At 42.3% G+C, this 18595-nt stretch overlaps 1 protein-coding gene across 2 annotated transcripts in view; it reads right to left on the bottom strand.

Moving 5' to 3' along the window:
- Nucleotides 1–18595, bottom strand: part of TDRP (testis development related protein) — a 230344-nt gene that overhangs the window by 20933 nt on the left and 190816 nt on the right. For both annotated transcript variants that reach the window (XM_075338467.1, XM_075338466.1), the window contains one exon: nt 2209–2312. In XM_075338467.1, coding sequence (XP_075194582.1) covers nt 2209–2312 — 104 coding nt within the window. The remainder of the gene's footprint in view (nt 1–2208; nt 2313–18595) is intronic.

Genomic DNA, 18595 nt, shown 5'->3' with positions numbered 1-18595 from the left:
TGCCGAGATTGGTCTGTCTGGATCTTGAGTCTTGAGCGACTGCTCTATCCACTAGCAGCTGGTGCTTAGAGCCTCTGGTGTTGTTCCCAATGCCTTTCTGAGCTGGATTCATGTACTGATTCATATGGTTCTGTAGCTTGGTGGCTATGATGCCTTACAGGAGTTTCCATGTTGTTGTAAGGCAGGTTATTGGACGATAGTTGGATGGAATTGTTCCTTTACAAGGGTCCTTCATGATCAGCACTGTTCTTCCTTGTGTTAGCCAAGCTGGGCGGTGGCCTGCTTCTAGCAGTGGGTTCATCTGTTTTGCCAGCCGTTCATGTACTACTGTCAATTTCTTTAGCCAGTAGGTGTGGATCATGTCTAGGCTAGGTGCTGTCCAGCTCTTCATGTTCTTGATGCGCTCTTGGATGTCTACTTCTGTGATGGTAACTGGTTCTTGTTCTGGGTGGTTATTGTGTTTCATTCTCAGATCTTGCAGCCACTTTGCAGCGGTGTTGTGTGTTTTTTCCTTCTCCCATATGTCCCTTCAGTATTGTTCAGTCTCTGCTATCGGTGGAATTGCTGCTATTGTGCTGTTATTCTGCAGCTGGGAATACACCTTGGATGGTTCTTTGGAGAACAAGGCATTTATCCTCTTGGCCTCAGCTTCTCTAGTGTATCTCCCTAGTCTTGCAGCCAGTGCTGTAAGCCTTTGTTTTGCAGTCTCTAGGGCTTCAGATGGAGTCAGGCCTTTGTACTTGTTCAGCTTGGTCTTATTCTTGATCTTTACACCCTTCTGTGCTTCTGTTAGTTGGCTGACTTCTCTTCGTGTCACCTTGATTTTTGCCTCCAGTCTTCTTTTCCATGGTGGGCACGTGCTTCTATTGTTCTTGTTAGTATAGCCAAGCATTTCCAGAATTACTGAGGCAGTGCCATAGATCAGTTTATTAGTTTGTGTTATGGTGGTGGTAGGTATTGATGCGAGTGCTCTATTGGCGTCTTCTAGCATACTTTCTGGTGGTATTTCTCTGCTGAGCCTTGGCAATCGGTCTCTGGGGTTCATGGTATTCAGTTTCTCTATGATTTGCTGTTTCAGATCAGCTGTTGTACCCTCTAGTTGCAGAATTGGATCAGGATTTTCAGAGGGCTGCACATCTTGTTCTTCCAGGTCTTCCTGTGGTGTGGATATACAGTGCAGTTGATCTATCTCAAGTTGTGATAATAGCTTTCTCTTTATGATATTGAAGCATTGGGTGACTAGTTGTTTCTCAGTCAATGGACATTCAGGTCTTTTATCCATCCATAGTTTCCTCATACGCTTTATGTATCCCCTCTCATTTGGTCTCTTGTAGTAGCATTTTATCAGATCCAGGTTCGCTTCCCTTGTCCATTTATGGGTTGTTCCAGTAGCCCATTTATCATCAGGTTGTCCTGGTTCCTCAACATCTGATGCGGACCTTGTTAATCCGGGTGACGTCCGAGCCTGCATGACTCTCTTTGTTCGTGACACTCTCATGTTTATTGAGGTAGGCATTATAGTGTTAGGGGTCTTGCCTAAGGGCCCCTACTGGTATACTGGTGGATGTGCACTTTAACCACTACGCTATAACAGCCACCAGAAGGTAGGTATTATAGTGTTTAGAAGCTTTTTTTTTTTCCCCCCAAGCTATATAGCAGGGCCAGGATTTGAACCCCAGTCTCCCATGTGGGAGGCAGTGCACTTCACCACTACACTATACCAGAACTGTAGAACTGCAAAGTTTGGGGTTCGTACCAAACGCGCAATGTAAAAAAAAAAAATCAGTGCCCGAGTTCAGATGCTGTACATATGCTAACCACTCAAGCGAGCATCAAGATGCTCGGGTACGCTCAGTACTCAGCCCAATGTGAGCCACTTGCAGTCTCTGAATAGCTCTCACTGGTGTTAAAAGCAATGTTTTTGGATGTAGTGTGTTCAAAAAAACAACAAAAAAAAACACCGGCCCTCCCTCCCTTGAAAATTCTGTGTTTATGGCTGGCTGTGTGTGCATGGAGAGCCGAACTGCCCAATTAGTGACTCCCAATGGGGTTTCGGCTCTGGGATCAATTTCGGATGAAGTCTGTGTCCTGAACTAAACTTTATCTAAAATACAGCTGAAGTCGGAGAACCCACACTTCCCCTCATCCGCTCATTTCAAACTATGGATTAACATAATATTGTCAATTATAGTTGTCTTTAATTCTTACACTTTTGACTTTGGAGACTTTGATCCTTTTAGAAGTTGTTGTTCATCGTCTTTGTTAAATATGGACGTCACATCCTTCCAGCCGCGAAAGCTTGCACCCTGGACCTGGAAATGAAAGACAAAATGCTTATTCATGTGACCTGAACAGTGAAATAAATATACGTGTAGCAGATGGTTTAGCATCTCTCTCTATAATTTACATTCTGCATAGAACTCATTCCAAGAATCAACATGAAGTTTTATCACTCTCTGTAAAAAGAGTTTTCAAATAACAATAACAGCCCTGAAGAATTTTGCGAGTTTGTCCCAGTTATCTGAACAATACAGAATAAGTAGTCTAAAGCGAACCTCTACTTATGTAGGCAGCAGCAAATAAAGGTTCCTTTGTTCAGTTCTCCTATTGAATGTGCTTTAAAATTACTTGGCATACATATCCCGTGAAAGCAGGTAAGTGCATCTTCTCAAGGGTGCACAGCTGAATACAAAGTTTCCATTTCAAAGTATATTTTGTATCTTTACGAACATTTATCATACAGAAATAGAAAGTGTGGTAGATTTCACTTGTTCTCACTAGTAACTGACTTCAGGCACACACTGAAGGAAAACAACATATTAAAGGGAACCTATCATGTCCCCACACATTATTGACCTGTAGATGTAGGGTTAATCTGCAGGTTAATAGCGTTTCAATGCTTTCTGGCACCTTAGAGAAATTGTGACGGTCAGGAGAAAATGAACTTTATTCTTCCAGGGAGCGATCAGCTTTAAATTATGAAAGACAAATGACAATCAATGGTCAGTGCACCGTGATCAGCGGTTTTACGCATGCCCCGGCACTTTGAGTGCGCGTTCTGCAGAGAATCTGTGCAGAGACAGCTGTCAATCAAAGTGCCAGGGATGTCGCTCCGCCGCTGCACACAAATGCTGTGAGAGATGACTGTGATAGCTCTGTCCACATCTCTATGACTGAAAGCCGGTGGATTCCAGGAGGAAATAAGTTTATTTTCTCCCAGTAGCCGAGCTTTCAGCAAGGCAGCTGTACAGCAATGTATCACTATTATCCAGCAGATGGTGCTTGAAAAATCAAGACTAGTATTCAATTCTAGAATGACACAAAGGGTTGATGTTAAAGCCAAAAACATGCATTTCTTGGTGTCTGCAATGTAAAAATAAATAAATCTCAGACTGCGGTTCAACAGCACCAGACTTTATCACTGGTGTTTGCAGAAACTTACCAATCACAATCTTCTCCCATATCTAGCTCCATACCAGCCCTCTTCTGAACCACATGACTGCTACTCAGACTTGCCGGCTCTTACAATTTTTCCATGTGAAATAAACGTTGATTTATTAATGTAGAAGTCGCTGAGAGCCTCAATGTGAGTCTCCTAGGCTTACATTGGGAAACACACAGAAGACTTCGTGACAGCTGACTAATCTGAGTTGTAGTCATGTTTGAGAAGAAGGCTGGTTTGGAGCTGGACATGGGAGAAGACTTTGAGGATGGAGTGCGTGCTCCACCTGACGCTATATCGTAACTGATCAGTGACATATGAAAAGGTTACATGCGTATTTCTGCTCTCGTTATGAATATACACGCTAATGAGGAGACTGCTGCAATCAGATACGTATTCCTGAAGAATACCATTGAAGATCATAGAGATTAAATGTTTTTCTGTCAGTTATGGCCTGGCTGCCTTAAGAGTGCTTCCCTCTTTGTTATACATGAGCTCAAGATACTTCCTTCCTTTACTTCCTGAAAGGAGCGGAAAACTGACAATACTTGAACTCTATGGAGTAAACCTCTCCTGTGCTCACTCATACTGAGAAAATGCATGCCCCTACATCTCTTGCCAAGTGTCTGATTATAACATGCTGTTGAAAACAACACCTACAATAGGCAGGAAAAAGGAAAAGGACAAGGAGGGATGAAAATGGCCAGATCTCTTTCCAGGAATTCACCCAGTACTACTTAAACAATTAAGAACAACCTTTTGTTATATACTAGAGAATGTAAAATACAGACCATCAATATAAAGAGGTGACACGTAAAGGCGTTTTAAGCATTACAACATACAATTTACTACAGTCTTAGGTTAAAATATTCTCTTTAACCCCTTGGTGAAGGAGCCAATTTTGACCTTAATGACCTGGACAATTTTTTTTTTTTTAAATCTGACCAGTGTCATTTTAATGTTGTAATAATTAGGGATGATTGAATACTTCAAATATTCGGCTACACTCATATTCGACGAATAGGTCGCCGATATTCGACTATTTGCGAATATTTGATGCGCAATGTAAGTCTATGGGAAACCTGAATAGTTGCCGAATACCAACTATTTGGGCTTTCCATAGACTTACATTGCGTATCGAATATTTGCATAGCAGCGACCTATTCATCGAATATTCGCGAAGCCGAATATTGCCGAATATTTGTGATATTCGATCATCCCTAGTAATAATGCTTCAACATATCTCAATGATTCTGAAATAGTTTTTTTCGTGACACATTGTATTTCATGTTGGTGGTAAATTTAAGTTGATAGTTTATGGTGTTTTTTTGTGAAAATATCGGAATTTTGGTGAAAATTTCAGTTTTCAAACTTTCAATTTTTATATCCTTAAAGCAGTTAGTGATACGGTCCAAAATAATCAATAAATAACATTTCCCATATGTCTACTTTACATCTGCATCAATTTTAGGAGTTGTTAGGATGTTATAAAGGATAAGGCTATGTGCCCACCTTGCTTTTTTGTGTGCTTCTTTTATACAAACAAAAAAGCATGTGTTGGCAGGAAAAAAGCAGCTGAAAAAAGCACATTTTTTATTATGTTTAATGTTTTTTCACTTGCATTTTTTCCTGCTGTTTTTGGTCCTTTTTTTAGTCATTGCGATTACGAGAGTTCAGGTGCTGCACCCTGCGATCACCGCTGGGTCATCGGCTGATATTACACCCGGCTCCCCCTGCCCGGAGCATTGCTTGTGCTGCTCCGGGCAGTTTAACCCCCTAAATGATGCGATCAGTGAGATCATAGCATTCAGAGGGCATGGAGAGGATCGCTTATCTCTCCCTGGCTCTAAGGGGGGCTTTACACGTTGCGACATCGCTTACAAAATATCGTCAGGGTCACGTCGTTAGTGACGCACATCCGGCGCCGGTAACGACCTCGCAAAAGCGTCGAAAATCGGTGATCTGTGTAGCGTCGGTCATTTTCATAATGTCGGGTCGACCGCTGGTACGATGTTGTTTGTCGCTCCTGTGGCAGCACACATCGCTGTGTGTATACCCGCAGGAGCGACAAACATCTCCTTACCTGCGTCCCGACGGCAATGCGGAAGGGAGAAGGTGGGCGGGATGTTATGTCCCGCTCATCTCCGCCCCTCTGCTTCTATTGGCCGGCCGATTAGTGACGTTGCGGTGACGCCGAACGCACCTCCCCCTTGAAGGAGGGATAGTTTGGCAGTCACAGCGACGACGACGAGCAGGTATGTGCGTGTGAAGCTGCTGTAGCGATAATGTTCGCTACGGCAGCAATCACCAAATATCGCATGTGCGACAGTGGCGGGTACTATCGCGCTCGGCATCGCTAGCCGATGCTAGCGATGTCGCAACGTGTAAAGTACCCCTAAGACTCTTTTGGGAGGCTATTTTCAAGCTATACAGTAAGTTAGCCCTGAGGCAGATCCAACCCACAAAAAGAACTACCGCTCTTGTCCCTTGGGAACATTTCTGTTTCAGGGTTTAAGAAAGGACTACTGGGACACTTCTTGACAGCAGCTAGGAATTTTATTCCAAGATATTGGAAGCAAGTCAGAACTCCATCAAAGGAGGAATTTATAGTAGAGTGTTATCAAATACTTAGGATGGAGACCTTGATAAGTCAGGTACTTGGAAACAAAGATAAAGTTGATTCCACGTGGGCTCCATGGATTATGTTCAGGGACTCTCCGGACATGGGGTTATGGATTAATGGCAGGTAAGGCCTGATAAAAATTCTTACTTTCATGTCATGACATTCTATCAAGTTAGTCTTTGAAGCAAGGTTTGTAGAGAGGAGGCGTGTTCAACCAGGTGAGCGCTTTCCCCCTCACCCAATTAACATCCTTTACCCCCTTTTCTACCCCACCTTATCTTAGCTGTCCTCTTTTTATTTCCATTTTCTTTCTGCTCTTCTTTCTTTTCTTCTCCTTGCACCCTTTTTCTTTATATTCTATTCCCTTTTAATGACAACTTAAAGGTTATATTGGGTTAACCAGCGTCACATGTTTTGAGATTAAGATATTGATCATCTGTGTTTGGGTTAAGCTGTTTATTTGACAGCGCACTGTGTACGTGTATTGATTTTATCTATGCTATTCAAATAAAATTTAATTTGAGAAAAAAAAATAAAAAATACAGTACTCAGGGGAGCAGTGGGAATAAAAGGAGAGCAAAAATAAGGAACGCTTTTGACCTTGTGAGGGGGTCATCTTTATCTTGTCATATTAGCGGAAAGTAGAAATATTCATTGAGTATAATACAGTAGCATTTCTCCATGCACAGTCCTCATGTATAGTAATGCCATCTACAGTGCCTTGCGAAAGTATTCGGCCCCCTTGAACTTTTCAACCTTTTCCCACATTTCAGGCTTCAAACATAAAGATAAAACATTTTAATTTTTTTGTTGAAGAATCAACAAGTGGGACACAATTGTGAAATAGAACGAAATGTATTGCTTATGTTAAACTTTTGTAAAAAATAAATAACTGAAAAGTGGGGCGTGCAATATTATTCGTTCCCTTTACTTTCAGTGCAGCAAAATCACTCCAGAAGTTCATTGAGGATCTCTGAATGATCCAATGTTGTCCTAAATGACAGATGATAATAAATATAATCCACTTGTGTGTAATCAAGTCTCCATATAAATGCACCTGCTCTGTGATAGTCTCAGTGTTCTGTTTAAAGCACAGAGAGCATCATGAAGACCAAGGAACACAACAGGCAGGTCCGTGATACTGTTGTGGAGAAGTTTAAAGGCGGATTTGGATAAAAAAAAGATTTCCAAAACTCGAAACATCCCAAGGAGCACTGTGCAAGCGATCATATTGAAATGGAAAGAGTATGACAAATCTACCAAGACCCGGCCGTCCATCCAAACTTTCATCTCAAACAAGGAGAAGACTGATCAGAAATGCAGCTAAGAGGCCCATGATCACTCTGGATGAACTGCAGAGATCTACAGCTGAGGTGGGAGAGTCTGTCCATAGGACAACAATCAGTCGTACACTGCATAAATCTGGCCTTTATGGAAGAGTGGCAAGGAGAAAGCCATTTCTCAAAGATATCCATAAAAAGTGTTGTTTAAAGTTTGCCACAAGCCACCTGGGAGACACACCAAACATGTGGAAGAAGGTGCTCTGGTCAGATGAAACCAAAATTGAACTTTTTGGGCACAATGCCAAGCGATATGTTTGGCGTAAAAGCAACACAGCTCATCACACTGAACACACCATCCCCACTGTCAAACATAGTGTTGGCCGCATCATGTTTTGGGCCTGCTTTTCTTCAGCAAGGACAGGGAAGATGGTTAAAATTGATGGGAAGATGGATGGAGTCAAATACAGGACCATTCTTGAAGAAAACCTGTTGGAGTCTGCAAAAGACCTGAGACTGGGACGGAGATTTGTCTTCCAACAAGACAATGATCTCAAACATAAAGCAAAATCTACAATGGAATGGTTCACAAATAAACGTATCCAGGTGTTAGAATGGCCAAGTCAAAGTCCAGACCTGAATCCAATCAAGAATCTGTGGAAAGAGCCGAAAACTGCTGTTCACAAACGCTCTCTATCCAACCTCACTGAGACTGAGCTGTTTGCAAAGGAAGAATGGACAAGAATTTCTGTCTCTCGATGTGCAAAAATGATAGACACATACCCCAAGCGACTTGCAGCTGTATTTGCGCTACAAAGTATTAACTTAAAGGGGCCGAATAATAATGCAAGCCTCACTTTTCAGTTTTTTACAAAAGTTTAACATAATACTTTTCGTTCCACTTCACAATTGTGTCCCACTTGTTGATTCTTCACCATAGCATTAGGGGCCCAAATACATTCGCAAGGCACTGTACCTGTCGTACTTTGTACTTGTGCCATAATGATGTCTTAAGATCAGGTAAGGGGTGGTTCCATTTTTTTTTATTACAAAGTGTGTGTGTCTAACAATTGATTTTGTGGGATTCATGTACATAGAATTTTGTGGACAACTTCCAACAGCCTTATCTGACTTTTACATGCACAGGTTTTCTTGTATTTTTAATTTTAGGCTGACAATTTGGGGTTGCTTTAGAACTACTACTAGGTTTACATGAGTTATGGTCTCAAGGTTCAACATTTGCACCATTTAAATGATGGCCATGGAAAAAGGCATTTTGTAGTTTAAAACAAAAATGAGACCCCCCCCCCCTACAGAAGAATACACACACAAAATCTCAGAGCAATTTGGCATTGAGCTACATTTCAAAATGGCATCCTTTCGTGAATTCAATGTGGCGTCTAAGGTGCTGTTCACATCTGCTCACACTGGTCATAGATGCAGTAAAATGTAAATAATGGCAGTGCCAGATATTTCACATTTCCTAATGAATCCTGTTTACTATAGTAGATTGGATGGGTTTTCATCCTGGTGTCCTGTAGTCCACGTTTTCATCAGGCAAAAAAAAAAAAAAAATCATTTTTGGGATTTTTTTTTTTATTTGAACAAATATGCAGTCTTAGGCCGCACCAGTGCCAGATTCACATATTTCCTGTTCAGTCAGAGCCAGCGCAGAGCTGTCAAAGAGATGTTAAATGGATTTCAATCCGCAACCACATCAATACATTTACCACTCTTCAAGCTTAGCAGGAAGTGGATATTAATTTTATACAATATATTTTAATGCGGTGTAGTAGTCAAATTTAGCAGGGAAAGAAAAACTGTGCCCAGACCGTCTACATGAATGGGCATTTCTTTAAAGGCTGCGCAGAAAGATTTTTGGAGACCAAATGACATTTAAATGTACTATACCAATTTGTGAAACAGGTACCCAATTATGGAAAGTTTTTTTTAAAATAAGTCATGTTCAAAATTTTTTCATAACATGTCCTTAAAGACACAAATAAGCAGTAGTCTTAAAGGGGTTGTCCACTACTAAGACAACCCCTTCTGATTCCACATGTTTTCACCAGGTAAAATAATAAAACCTATACTCACCTCCCATACCGGCCCTGTTCCAGCACTGTCCAGGTTTACATGGTATTTTGACGTAACACGAGCCCGATGTCCAATTAGCGCCTGGCTTCATTTTTCCCCTCTTCAGACCAAATGAGCAATCAACTGGAAGGGAGCACAGTCACAGCACTCACAAGGCTCACTTTCTGTTGATTAACTGTTGATTTGGTCAGGGGGGGAGACAGAAGTCGATCGTGATTGGCTGATTGGACGTGGGGCTTGAGTGATGTCACAAGTGAGTCAGGACACAACTGGAACAGGGCTGGCACGGGAGGCGAGTATAGGTTTTATTATTTTACCTGCGGGAAATGTGTAAGAAATAACCGCTCAACAATATTAATCACCCACAACTGTAAAGTTTCTTTTTCTCTGTAAACTATAACACAAGTTCACCACCCTATCTCACCCTAAATATGCGCTCTCAACTCTATTAATTCCATAGACAGGAAACACTTGGCCATCTGCCATCGAGGAACTTTGGGGCTGTTTCATGCACATTATCGATCATCCCTATCAAAAACCTAAAGGAGTTTGATAGGTATAAAATGTAACCATGGCCAAACAGTCATTTTGAAATATGCAACTACAATGTATTTTACCCCAGCACTCACACTGAAGGTCACCTGCCCCTCTTCTACACAATCGACGAATGATAAGTTGGCATGTCCAACACTTCAGAGGATGTGGTCATGTGGGTAATTCAAATGATTGCTGCCATCTTGCATGCTACAGACATAGTGGATGTTAGGCTGCTTTCACACTTCCGGTTTTAGCAGAGCAGGCCAATCCGGCTCTAAAACCTATGCAACGGATGCGGCGACAATACCGCATCCTTTGCATAAGTTTTTTACATGCGGCCCGACCGGTTTTTGCCGCTTGCGGCAGGCTACTGAGCATGTGCAGTGGAAAAAAACGCATGCAGCGGCCAGATGTGTTTTTTGCCGCAGGACGCCACATGCGGCGTCCATAGGCATGCATTGCAAATCGCGCCGCATCGTCCGGATGCGTTTTTTTTGCCGTACAAAAAAACGTGCCAGGCAACGTTCCATCCGGCCGCCGCATCGGCTAAATCTACCGCATGTGGCAAAAACCGGACGGAACGCAAGCCCATGCGGCACTAATGTAAGTCTATGCAAAAAACCCGCAACAGGCGGCAAAAAAAGGTTGCGTTTTTTCTGCAAAGCGCCGGATTGTGCCGGACAGGAAAAAACGGATGTGTGAAATCAGCCTTAGCCTTCATTGTTTACTGCAGCTCTAACCTGCTGCCCTGTGATGGAAAGAACAAAATCACTGTTGTATCTGACAAATATTAGTTTATGGATTTTGAAATTCGATGTCTGCATTGTCCTACCCCTTCAATGAGTACTGCTTACTTTCCAGATGAGGGAGTTAAAATTAGAAACTTTACAGATCTTTTCTCTAAAACAGTATTTTCATCCACACTGAAGGTTCCCATACACCTTGAATAGCCCTCCCCATGCATATGCACACACTGCATGGCCCAGTATTCATGTGTTGTTAATGGGAAGGGGGTAATAAACCCCTGCCAGACATTTGTCAGTGGCTTATAGCGCCTTGAAAAAGTAGTAGTATAATTTGTTTTCCTGCTGCAAAGTCTACAGACTACCAAGGATTTGTATATCACCAACATGGAATATAATTCCCACACTGGAGATGCCCTCAGGTAACACTCACCACAACCACAACCAGACCTTTCAGTCACTGTTGAACCTCCTCTATGAATAGCATGTACGGCATCACTTGCTCCTGAACTTACGAGAAAAGAAGCAGATTTAGCCTTGAATAATCTTTTGGTTGTTTACCAGCGAGACAGGCACCCTTTTTCCTCTGAGTACATCACTTCTGTGGTACCCCAATCTGGTGCCCAGGTTTTGTCCATTATACAGTCCTAATCATGAATTTTTCTTACTTGGCTGACAGTTGTCTTGTTAGCGTGCGTGCCCATGATCAGTTTTCACAGCGTTTTAAATGCAGCATGCTTCAGCTGTGTTCAAAACGCTGTGATGTACAGTACAATCACACTGGATGGGATTTCTAGAAATCCCATGTCCAATGTGCTTGTTTTTTCTGCAGCAACCACTAACCTGTGGTGCGGCTTTCCGAGCCGCAGCATGTCAATTGTTTGCTGCGGAGTCACAAGCGTCTTCCGCAGGAAGAACACAAGCAGGAGACCGCAGATCGTGGGCAAGAGCAGTGGCATTCTCCTGAGGAAGATACTCACGGCCTTGCAGGTCAGGACCCGCCGCGTCCAGGATGCAGCGGGTCCTGATCGTGGGCACGTACTCTTATAGAAAATGTTCAGCCAACCAGTTCTCCTGCTTTGCACTGCTGAGGGTCAAACACCTAGAAACGTGTCTGCAAATGGAGTTTCTGGTTTCTCATATTATCCCATGTCATGTGACAAGGTCCTATAAAGGGTTGATAATTACTTTAATATTGCTAGTTTCAATAGGTGGCACTAGAATTTCGGTCCTTATCCTCTCAGTAGAGTATACCTATCTTATCTCTGTGTCCAATCTTTACCAAGTATAATTGTTCAAATGTAGGGAAGAAATCAAGATACAGTGCCAATAAGTTTTAATTCAATGTTATTCATGCCTTTTTGAGTTGAAATATAGATTTACTTTATTTTTTTATTATTAGCTATTTTTAGTCCTAAAGAAAACATTTCGGGTGAAAAGAAAGAAAAGAAAAGCAGAAAACAAGTTAATTTATGAAAACTTCCCCCTATCAGCAGATTACATTTAAATCATTTAGCAAATAATCTTGCAAGTAACAAAGTTCATGAAAACAAAAAATCGGGATAATTTGTAATTTAGGGGTCTATAGAACAGTGGTATAAACACATCTGTATCTCAGTCAGCACCATGGCAAAAGCAACATCTTGAAGTCACTATATATTACAAGGAGCTATAAATCTGCCCAGTGAAGGCAAAAGGAAGAAAAAATAGCACAAAGAGGCCACCAAAAATGGTGTGACAACTCTGAAATGGTTACAGTCTTTTATAAGTTTGGAGAAACTAAACATAACAATGGCGGTTGCCTGGATGCTTTGCTAATCAAACATTTATGGGACAGTAAGAAAATCCAGCAGTGAACTGAGCACTGTAACGGGTGGAGTGGCATCTCAGTGTAGGAAATTATCACTGAAGGTAAAGACTAAAATGGATATTTTGTTAAACTGTTCAATTTATTTACATAAATAACTAGTACAATTGTAAAATAGCAAACTTTAAATATATGACAAAAAAAGAAGTCTCTTCCCACTTACAGCATTAATCCCCACCCTCATGCACTGATCACACTGTCAATTCCATCTGCATTGATGTTGATGATGAATTATCAAATTCCCTAATTGACAAGGCTAGAGCTGCTAGAGACACACAGAAAATGTTGCTTCTAGTAAGGCTGCTTTCACACCTCCGTTTTTTCCTGTGCGGCACAATCCAGCTCTTTGCAGAAAAACCGCAACCATTTTTTTTTGCCGCCGGTTGTGTTTTTTCCACATAGACTTTCATTAGCGCCGGATTGTGCCGCATGGGCTTGCGTTCCGTCCGTTTTTTTTGCCGGATGTGGCATATTTAGCCCATGCGGCGGCCGGATGGAACGTTGCCTGGCACATTTTTTTGGCCGCCGAAAAAAACCGCATTGCGCTGCATCCGGCCGATGCGGCGCGATTTCCAATGCATGCCTATGGATGCCGGATGCGGTTTTTTGCACTGCGCATGCTCAGTATCAAGCCGCATCCGTGAAAAACCAGACGGGCTGCATGGAAAAAGTTATGTAACGGATCCGTTTTTTTCGCTGCATCCGTTGCATAGGTTTTTGAGCCGGATTAAGCCGCACTGCTCAAACTGGATGTGTGAAGGCAGCCTAAGGCTTCTGCTACTTCAGTGCTGGATTTACAGCAACACTGCTTATTACTGCTATATAATATTCTACATACCGCTGCTTCTTTGTGTGTAAGAGATAAGTATAAGGAGCAGAACGCCCTGTGCTCATCATTCCCATGCTGTGTATAGAAGGGATCATATCATATGTATCTGCCTGCCCCTGTAAGAAAGTTCACAGAAAAACCAGATCGATTCTACAGAAGGGAAAACTGGAGAAAAATGTCATATTTAAGTCACATGGTTGCCGCGATTCAGAAAAACCCAATTATGTATTTTCTACGGTAGCAATGAAACAACCATGAACAAAGGGACATGGGAATAACAACTTTAGAATAATGTTCTAGAGGTACAAAATCACAGTTTAAACCTCAAATTATGTATGGCTTAAAATAGCAGTTCAATCAGGGCTCTATAGAGCTTGACAAATGATGAAGATTATGACTCTGAACTCTTAATGTAAATCACTGTTTCTAAATACATGAAAGTCCAAAGGAGACGTTTTTCTAATTACACAGAGGGAGAAAAGAAATGGTGGCACTGACCCTTAGTAGAAATCTTTTGTGTAGTGACAGCTGGCATCAAGCCCTGGTGTTAGTAATGGAGAGACGTCTATCAGACACTCCCATTACTAACACTATAAGTTAAGAAAAAAATACACCCACAAATATTTTATGGTAAAAAAACACACCCTGATTCTAGCACTGGTTCACCAATGTATTAAAAAAAAAAAAAGCCATGCAGATCCAAAGTAGTCCACCTGACCCTCATTCACCAATTTATTATTAAAAAAATAATCCCTTCAGCTCCAATGTAATACATGCCGTTCCCACGTCACCGCTCATCAGACATTCCGGGTCTCACGTTGCTCTCTGTGTGAACTGGAGAGAGTGGTGATGACCGGTACCGTCACTGACATCATCACCGCTAGCCAGTCACTGGGTATTGCAGAGAGCAGCCTGACCGGGAGTGACTTATGAAGTGTTGTTCTCAGAACAAGGTTCTAAAGGTTGTATTACAGAACTGATGGATGTCGAGGGAACGCCATGGACTACATCAGAACTGCAAAGATTATTTTTTAATAATATATTTGTGAACAAGGAACAGTATCTTGTGTTTCTTTTTCTCTTTTTCTGTCTTTCAGGTTTCCATTTGTGGACAATGTAGGATTCTGTGTACTACATTGAATCTGCATTTTTAATAAATTGGTGAACAAGGGCTAGAGTTGGGGTGTGTTTTTTAAAATAAAGTATTTTGTGTGTGTTTTTTTTTCTCTTCACTTACTGGGTAATTAATGGAGGTATCTGATAGACGCCTCTCTATTACTTTCCCTTGGGCTTGATGCCAGCTGACAACAACTATAACTGCCATTACCCCATTTGCCACCGCACCAGGGCAATCGGGAAGAGCCAAGGCAAAGCACCTGCATTTAATGTGATGCTCTACTCTGGGGCGGCCGCAGGCTGCTATTTTTAGGCTGGTAAGGGCCCAATAACCTTGGAGATTCCCAGCCTGAGAATATCAGCTCACAGCTGTCTGCTTTACCTTTGCTGGTTATCAAAAATAGGGGAGACCCCAAGTCTATTTATTTAAACATAAAAAGCTGTCAAATAAGGTCCAAAGGGTGCAATTTTATTATATGTTAGGGGGTTGTGCAATTATATGTCTGTCTATATATTTCTATCTATCGCATTAATGTTCAAAAAGACAAAAAAGCAGGTAAAAAAGTATGCAAAAACACACACAAACATACAAAGAAAAATGGTCAAAAAGTTATTTTTTGCAGCTGTGTTTTTCTTGCCAAGAGATGCAGACATTTCTGCATCCAAATACTCAACTTGTGCACATTTCCTGCCCCCCCCCCCCCAGCTTTAATGTTTGTATCTTACAGAAAAATGCTCAAGTTTCCCATTGACTTCCATTATACTCATTACTCGAGTGTCCAAGCCTGTCCAAGAGTCCGACCTGCTGGATTCAAGTATTGCGCACTCAAGCATTACTCATTGCTCACTCATTACACTATCCTTATGTTTTTCCTTTAGAAGTCAGCAGAAGAAAAAGGTCATATCATGACTTCCCATAATGTCCTAATTGTGGACACTGTAAAGGGGGCTTTACACGCTACGATATCGTTAATGTTTTATCGTCGGGGTCACGTTGTTAGTAACGCATATCCGGCGTCATTAACAATATCGCAACGTGTGACACTTACCAGCGACCTTAAGCGACCTCAAAAATAGTGAAAATCGTTCACCATGGAGAGGTCGTCCCAAAACCAAAAATCGGTAATGGTTGATTATCGATGTGGTTTGTCGCTCCTGCGGCAGCACACATCGCTGTGTGTGACACCGCAGGAGCGAGGAACGTCTCCTTACCTGCCGCCGGCCACAATGCGGAAGGAAGGAGGTGGGCGGGATGTTACGTCCCGCTCATCTCCGCCCCTCCACTTTGATTGGCCAGCCGCTTAGTGACGTCGCGGTGACGTCACTGTGATGTCGAACGTCCTTCCCGTTTGAGGGAGGGATTGTTCAGCAGTCACAGCGACGCCGCCAACCAGGTAACTGCGTGTGACGCTGCCGTAGCGATAATGTTCGCTGCGGCAGCGATCACACGATATCGCATCCACGACGGGGGCGGGTGCTTACACGCTCGATATCGCTAGCAATTGCTAGCGATGTCGTAGCGTGTAAAGCCCGCTTAAGACTGCATTTACACAGCCAAGTGACACATCTGAGTCCTGTCCAATTTTCTCTTGGATAGCACTCGGATCTGTTGCTGAGTGATAATCTAGAATAAAAACGTGACTTTCCAAGGGCTTTTTATTGGCTTGGATGCAAACACACCACTTCGGTGAAAAAAGTGTAAGGCGTTTTTGATGCTGTTTTGTGGAGACTGAATTGCATCTAAACTGCATGCTTTTCCTTCCGCAGCAAATTCTGTGAGATTTCAAATTTGCAGAGCGCACATTGCCTTTTTTTTTGCTGCAGTTTTGTGGTGACAACAAAACTAGAGCATGTCAATTCTTTTTGCGTTTTTCTCCCTGCATTTTTCACCCATTGGTGATAAAAAAAACGCATCACAAATGCATCAAAAACGCATAAAATTTCAAGCTTTTATTGATGCTTTTTTTGCTACAAGATGGATTTTTGTGGCCGCAGTGTGCAGTTTTGTGGTGAACATAAAGCTGCAGTGTGAGGACATAGGCTAAGAGAAAAAATAATAAAAGCAATAATGATGACATCTAAAAAAATAAATAAATAAAAAAAGGTTAAAAGTCAGCGCAGCCATCTACCAGGAAATTTTACAGCACTTTATGCTTCCCTCTGCCGACAAACTTTTTGGAGATGGAAATTTAATTTCCCAGCATGACTTGGCACCTGTCCACAGTGACTAAAGTACCAATACCTGGTTTAATAACCACAGTATCACTGGACTTGATTGGCCAGCAAACTCGCCTGACCTAAACTCCATAGAGAATCTGAGGTATTGTCAAGAGGAAGAGGAGAGACACCAGACCCAACAATGCAGACGAGCTGAAGACTGCTATCAAAGCAACCTGGGCTTCCATACCACCTCAGCAGTATCACAGGCTGATCTCCTCCATGCCTCGACGCATTGATGCAATAATTCATGCAAAAGGAGCCCCGACCAAATATTGAGTGCATTTACTTTACAGACTTTTCAGTCGGCGCCAACATTTCTGAGTTACAAATCATTTTTTCAGTTGGTCTCATATAATATGCTAATTTTCTGAGATAATGACTTTTGGGTTTTCATTGGCTGTAAGCCGTAATCATCAACATTAACAGAAATAACCACTTGGAATAGATCCCTCTGTAATAACTCTATATAATGTATGCGTTTCCCTTTTTGTACTGAATTACTGAAATAAATAAACTTTTTGTTGATATTCTAATTTATTGAGATACACTTGTAGTTGTCAGGTCCCCCTAGCCTTGGGTCCATTTACTGTGAATTTATCAGTACCTGTGTTCCTGTGCCTGCCTGTCCCTGCCTGTGTCTGTTAGTACCTCTCAGCATCTGCCTAATCTGCTGTGACAACCAGAAACTGCAAGTATCTGCCAGAGCCTGCCTGTATCTTCCACACCTGCACCTGAGCCTGATCCAACTCCCCATCCTCTGGTGCCAGCTAGTGAGATCCCCTGGCTCTGCCCCTGATGGATACATACCAGCGCAAGCCTATCCCCGCCATCTGTGGTTTTAGTGAAGTCTCGGTAGCCATTCAGATATGCTCCTCCAGGTCAGAGATCGGTGCCTTAGTCTACTGGGTCAACTATTCCCTCGCTCGCCTCGTCGAGTGCGACACCAACACTCATGGATATGTGAATCTAGCATGAACTACAGTACTTAATACTTTCGTGCATACGCAAAATAGTACTTTGTGCTGCCTAAGGCTACATTCACACGACCGATCCGTTTTTGCGGTCCGCAAAAAAACCCCAGAAGCAGCAAGAAAGATAAATAGATGAGTAGATATAGAGATGGATAGTTAGATATAGAGACAGAGAGATAGAGGGATGAATGAATGAATGAATTAATAGAGTGATAGATAGATAGATGAGAAAGACATATATAATGTCCTACCCCCTGCATATTCTAACCTGGCACCCTTTAGTGACTTTCATGTGGCACTAAAGGGTGCTTAGCCTTGTATTTAGCCAAAAAATAAATAATTTAAAAAAAAAAATGACGTGGGTCCCCCCTATCTTTTGTAGCCAGATAGGGTAAAGCAGACGCCTGCAGCCTGCAAACCAGAGCTGGCAGCTTCACCTTGGCTGGTAATCCAAAACAGAGGGCACCCCACGCTGTTATTTTAAATTAAATAAATAATTTTAAACAAAAAAACACGGGGTCCCCCCCAAATTGGATCATCCCCCAATGTAAAGCGGACAGCTGTGGTCTGGTATTCTCAGACTAGGAAGGTCCACTGTTATTGGACACTCCCCAGCCTAAAAATAGCAGGCTACAGCCGCCCCAGAAGTGGCGCATCCATTAGACGAGCCTATCCTGGCGCTTTGCCCCAACTCATCCTGTGCCCTGGCGCGGTGGCAAACGGGGTAATAAATGGGGTTGATACCAGATGTGTAATGTCACCTGGCATCAAGCCCTGGGGTTAGTGATGTCACGCGTCTATCAGATACCCGACATCACCAACCCAGTCAGTAATAAAAAAAAAATTGACAACAAAAATAGTTTTATTTCA

Source organism: Anomaloglossus baeobatrachus, chromosome 3 (genome assembly GCF_048569485.1).
Source record: "Anomaloglossus baeobatrachus isolate aAnoBae1 chromosome 3, aAnoBae1.hap1, whole genome shotgun sequence".
Taxonomy (NCBI): Eukaryota; Metazoa; Chordata; class Amphibia; order Anura; family Aromobatidae; genus Anomaloglossus; species Anomaloglossus baeobatrachus.
The sequence above is the reverse complement of the archived record's forward strand: the minus strand, read 5'-3'. Positions and strand labels throughout refer to the sequence as shown.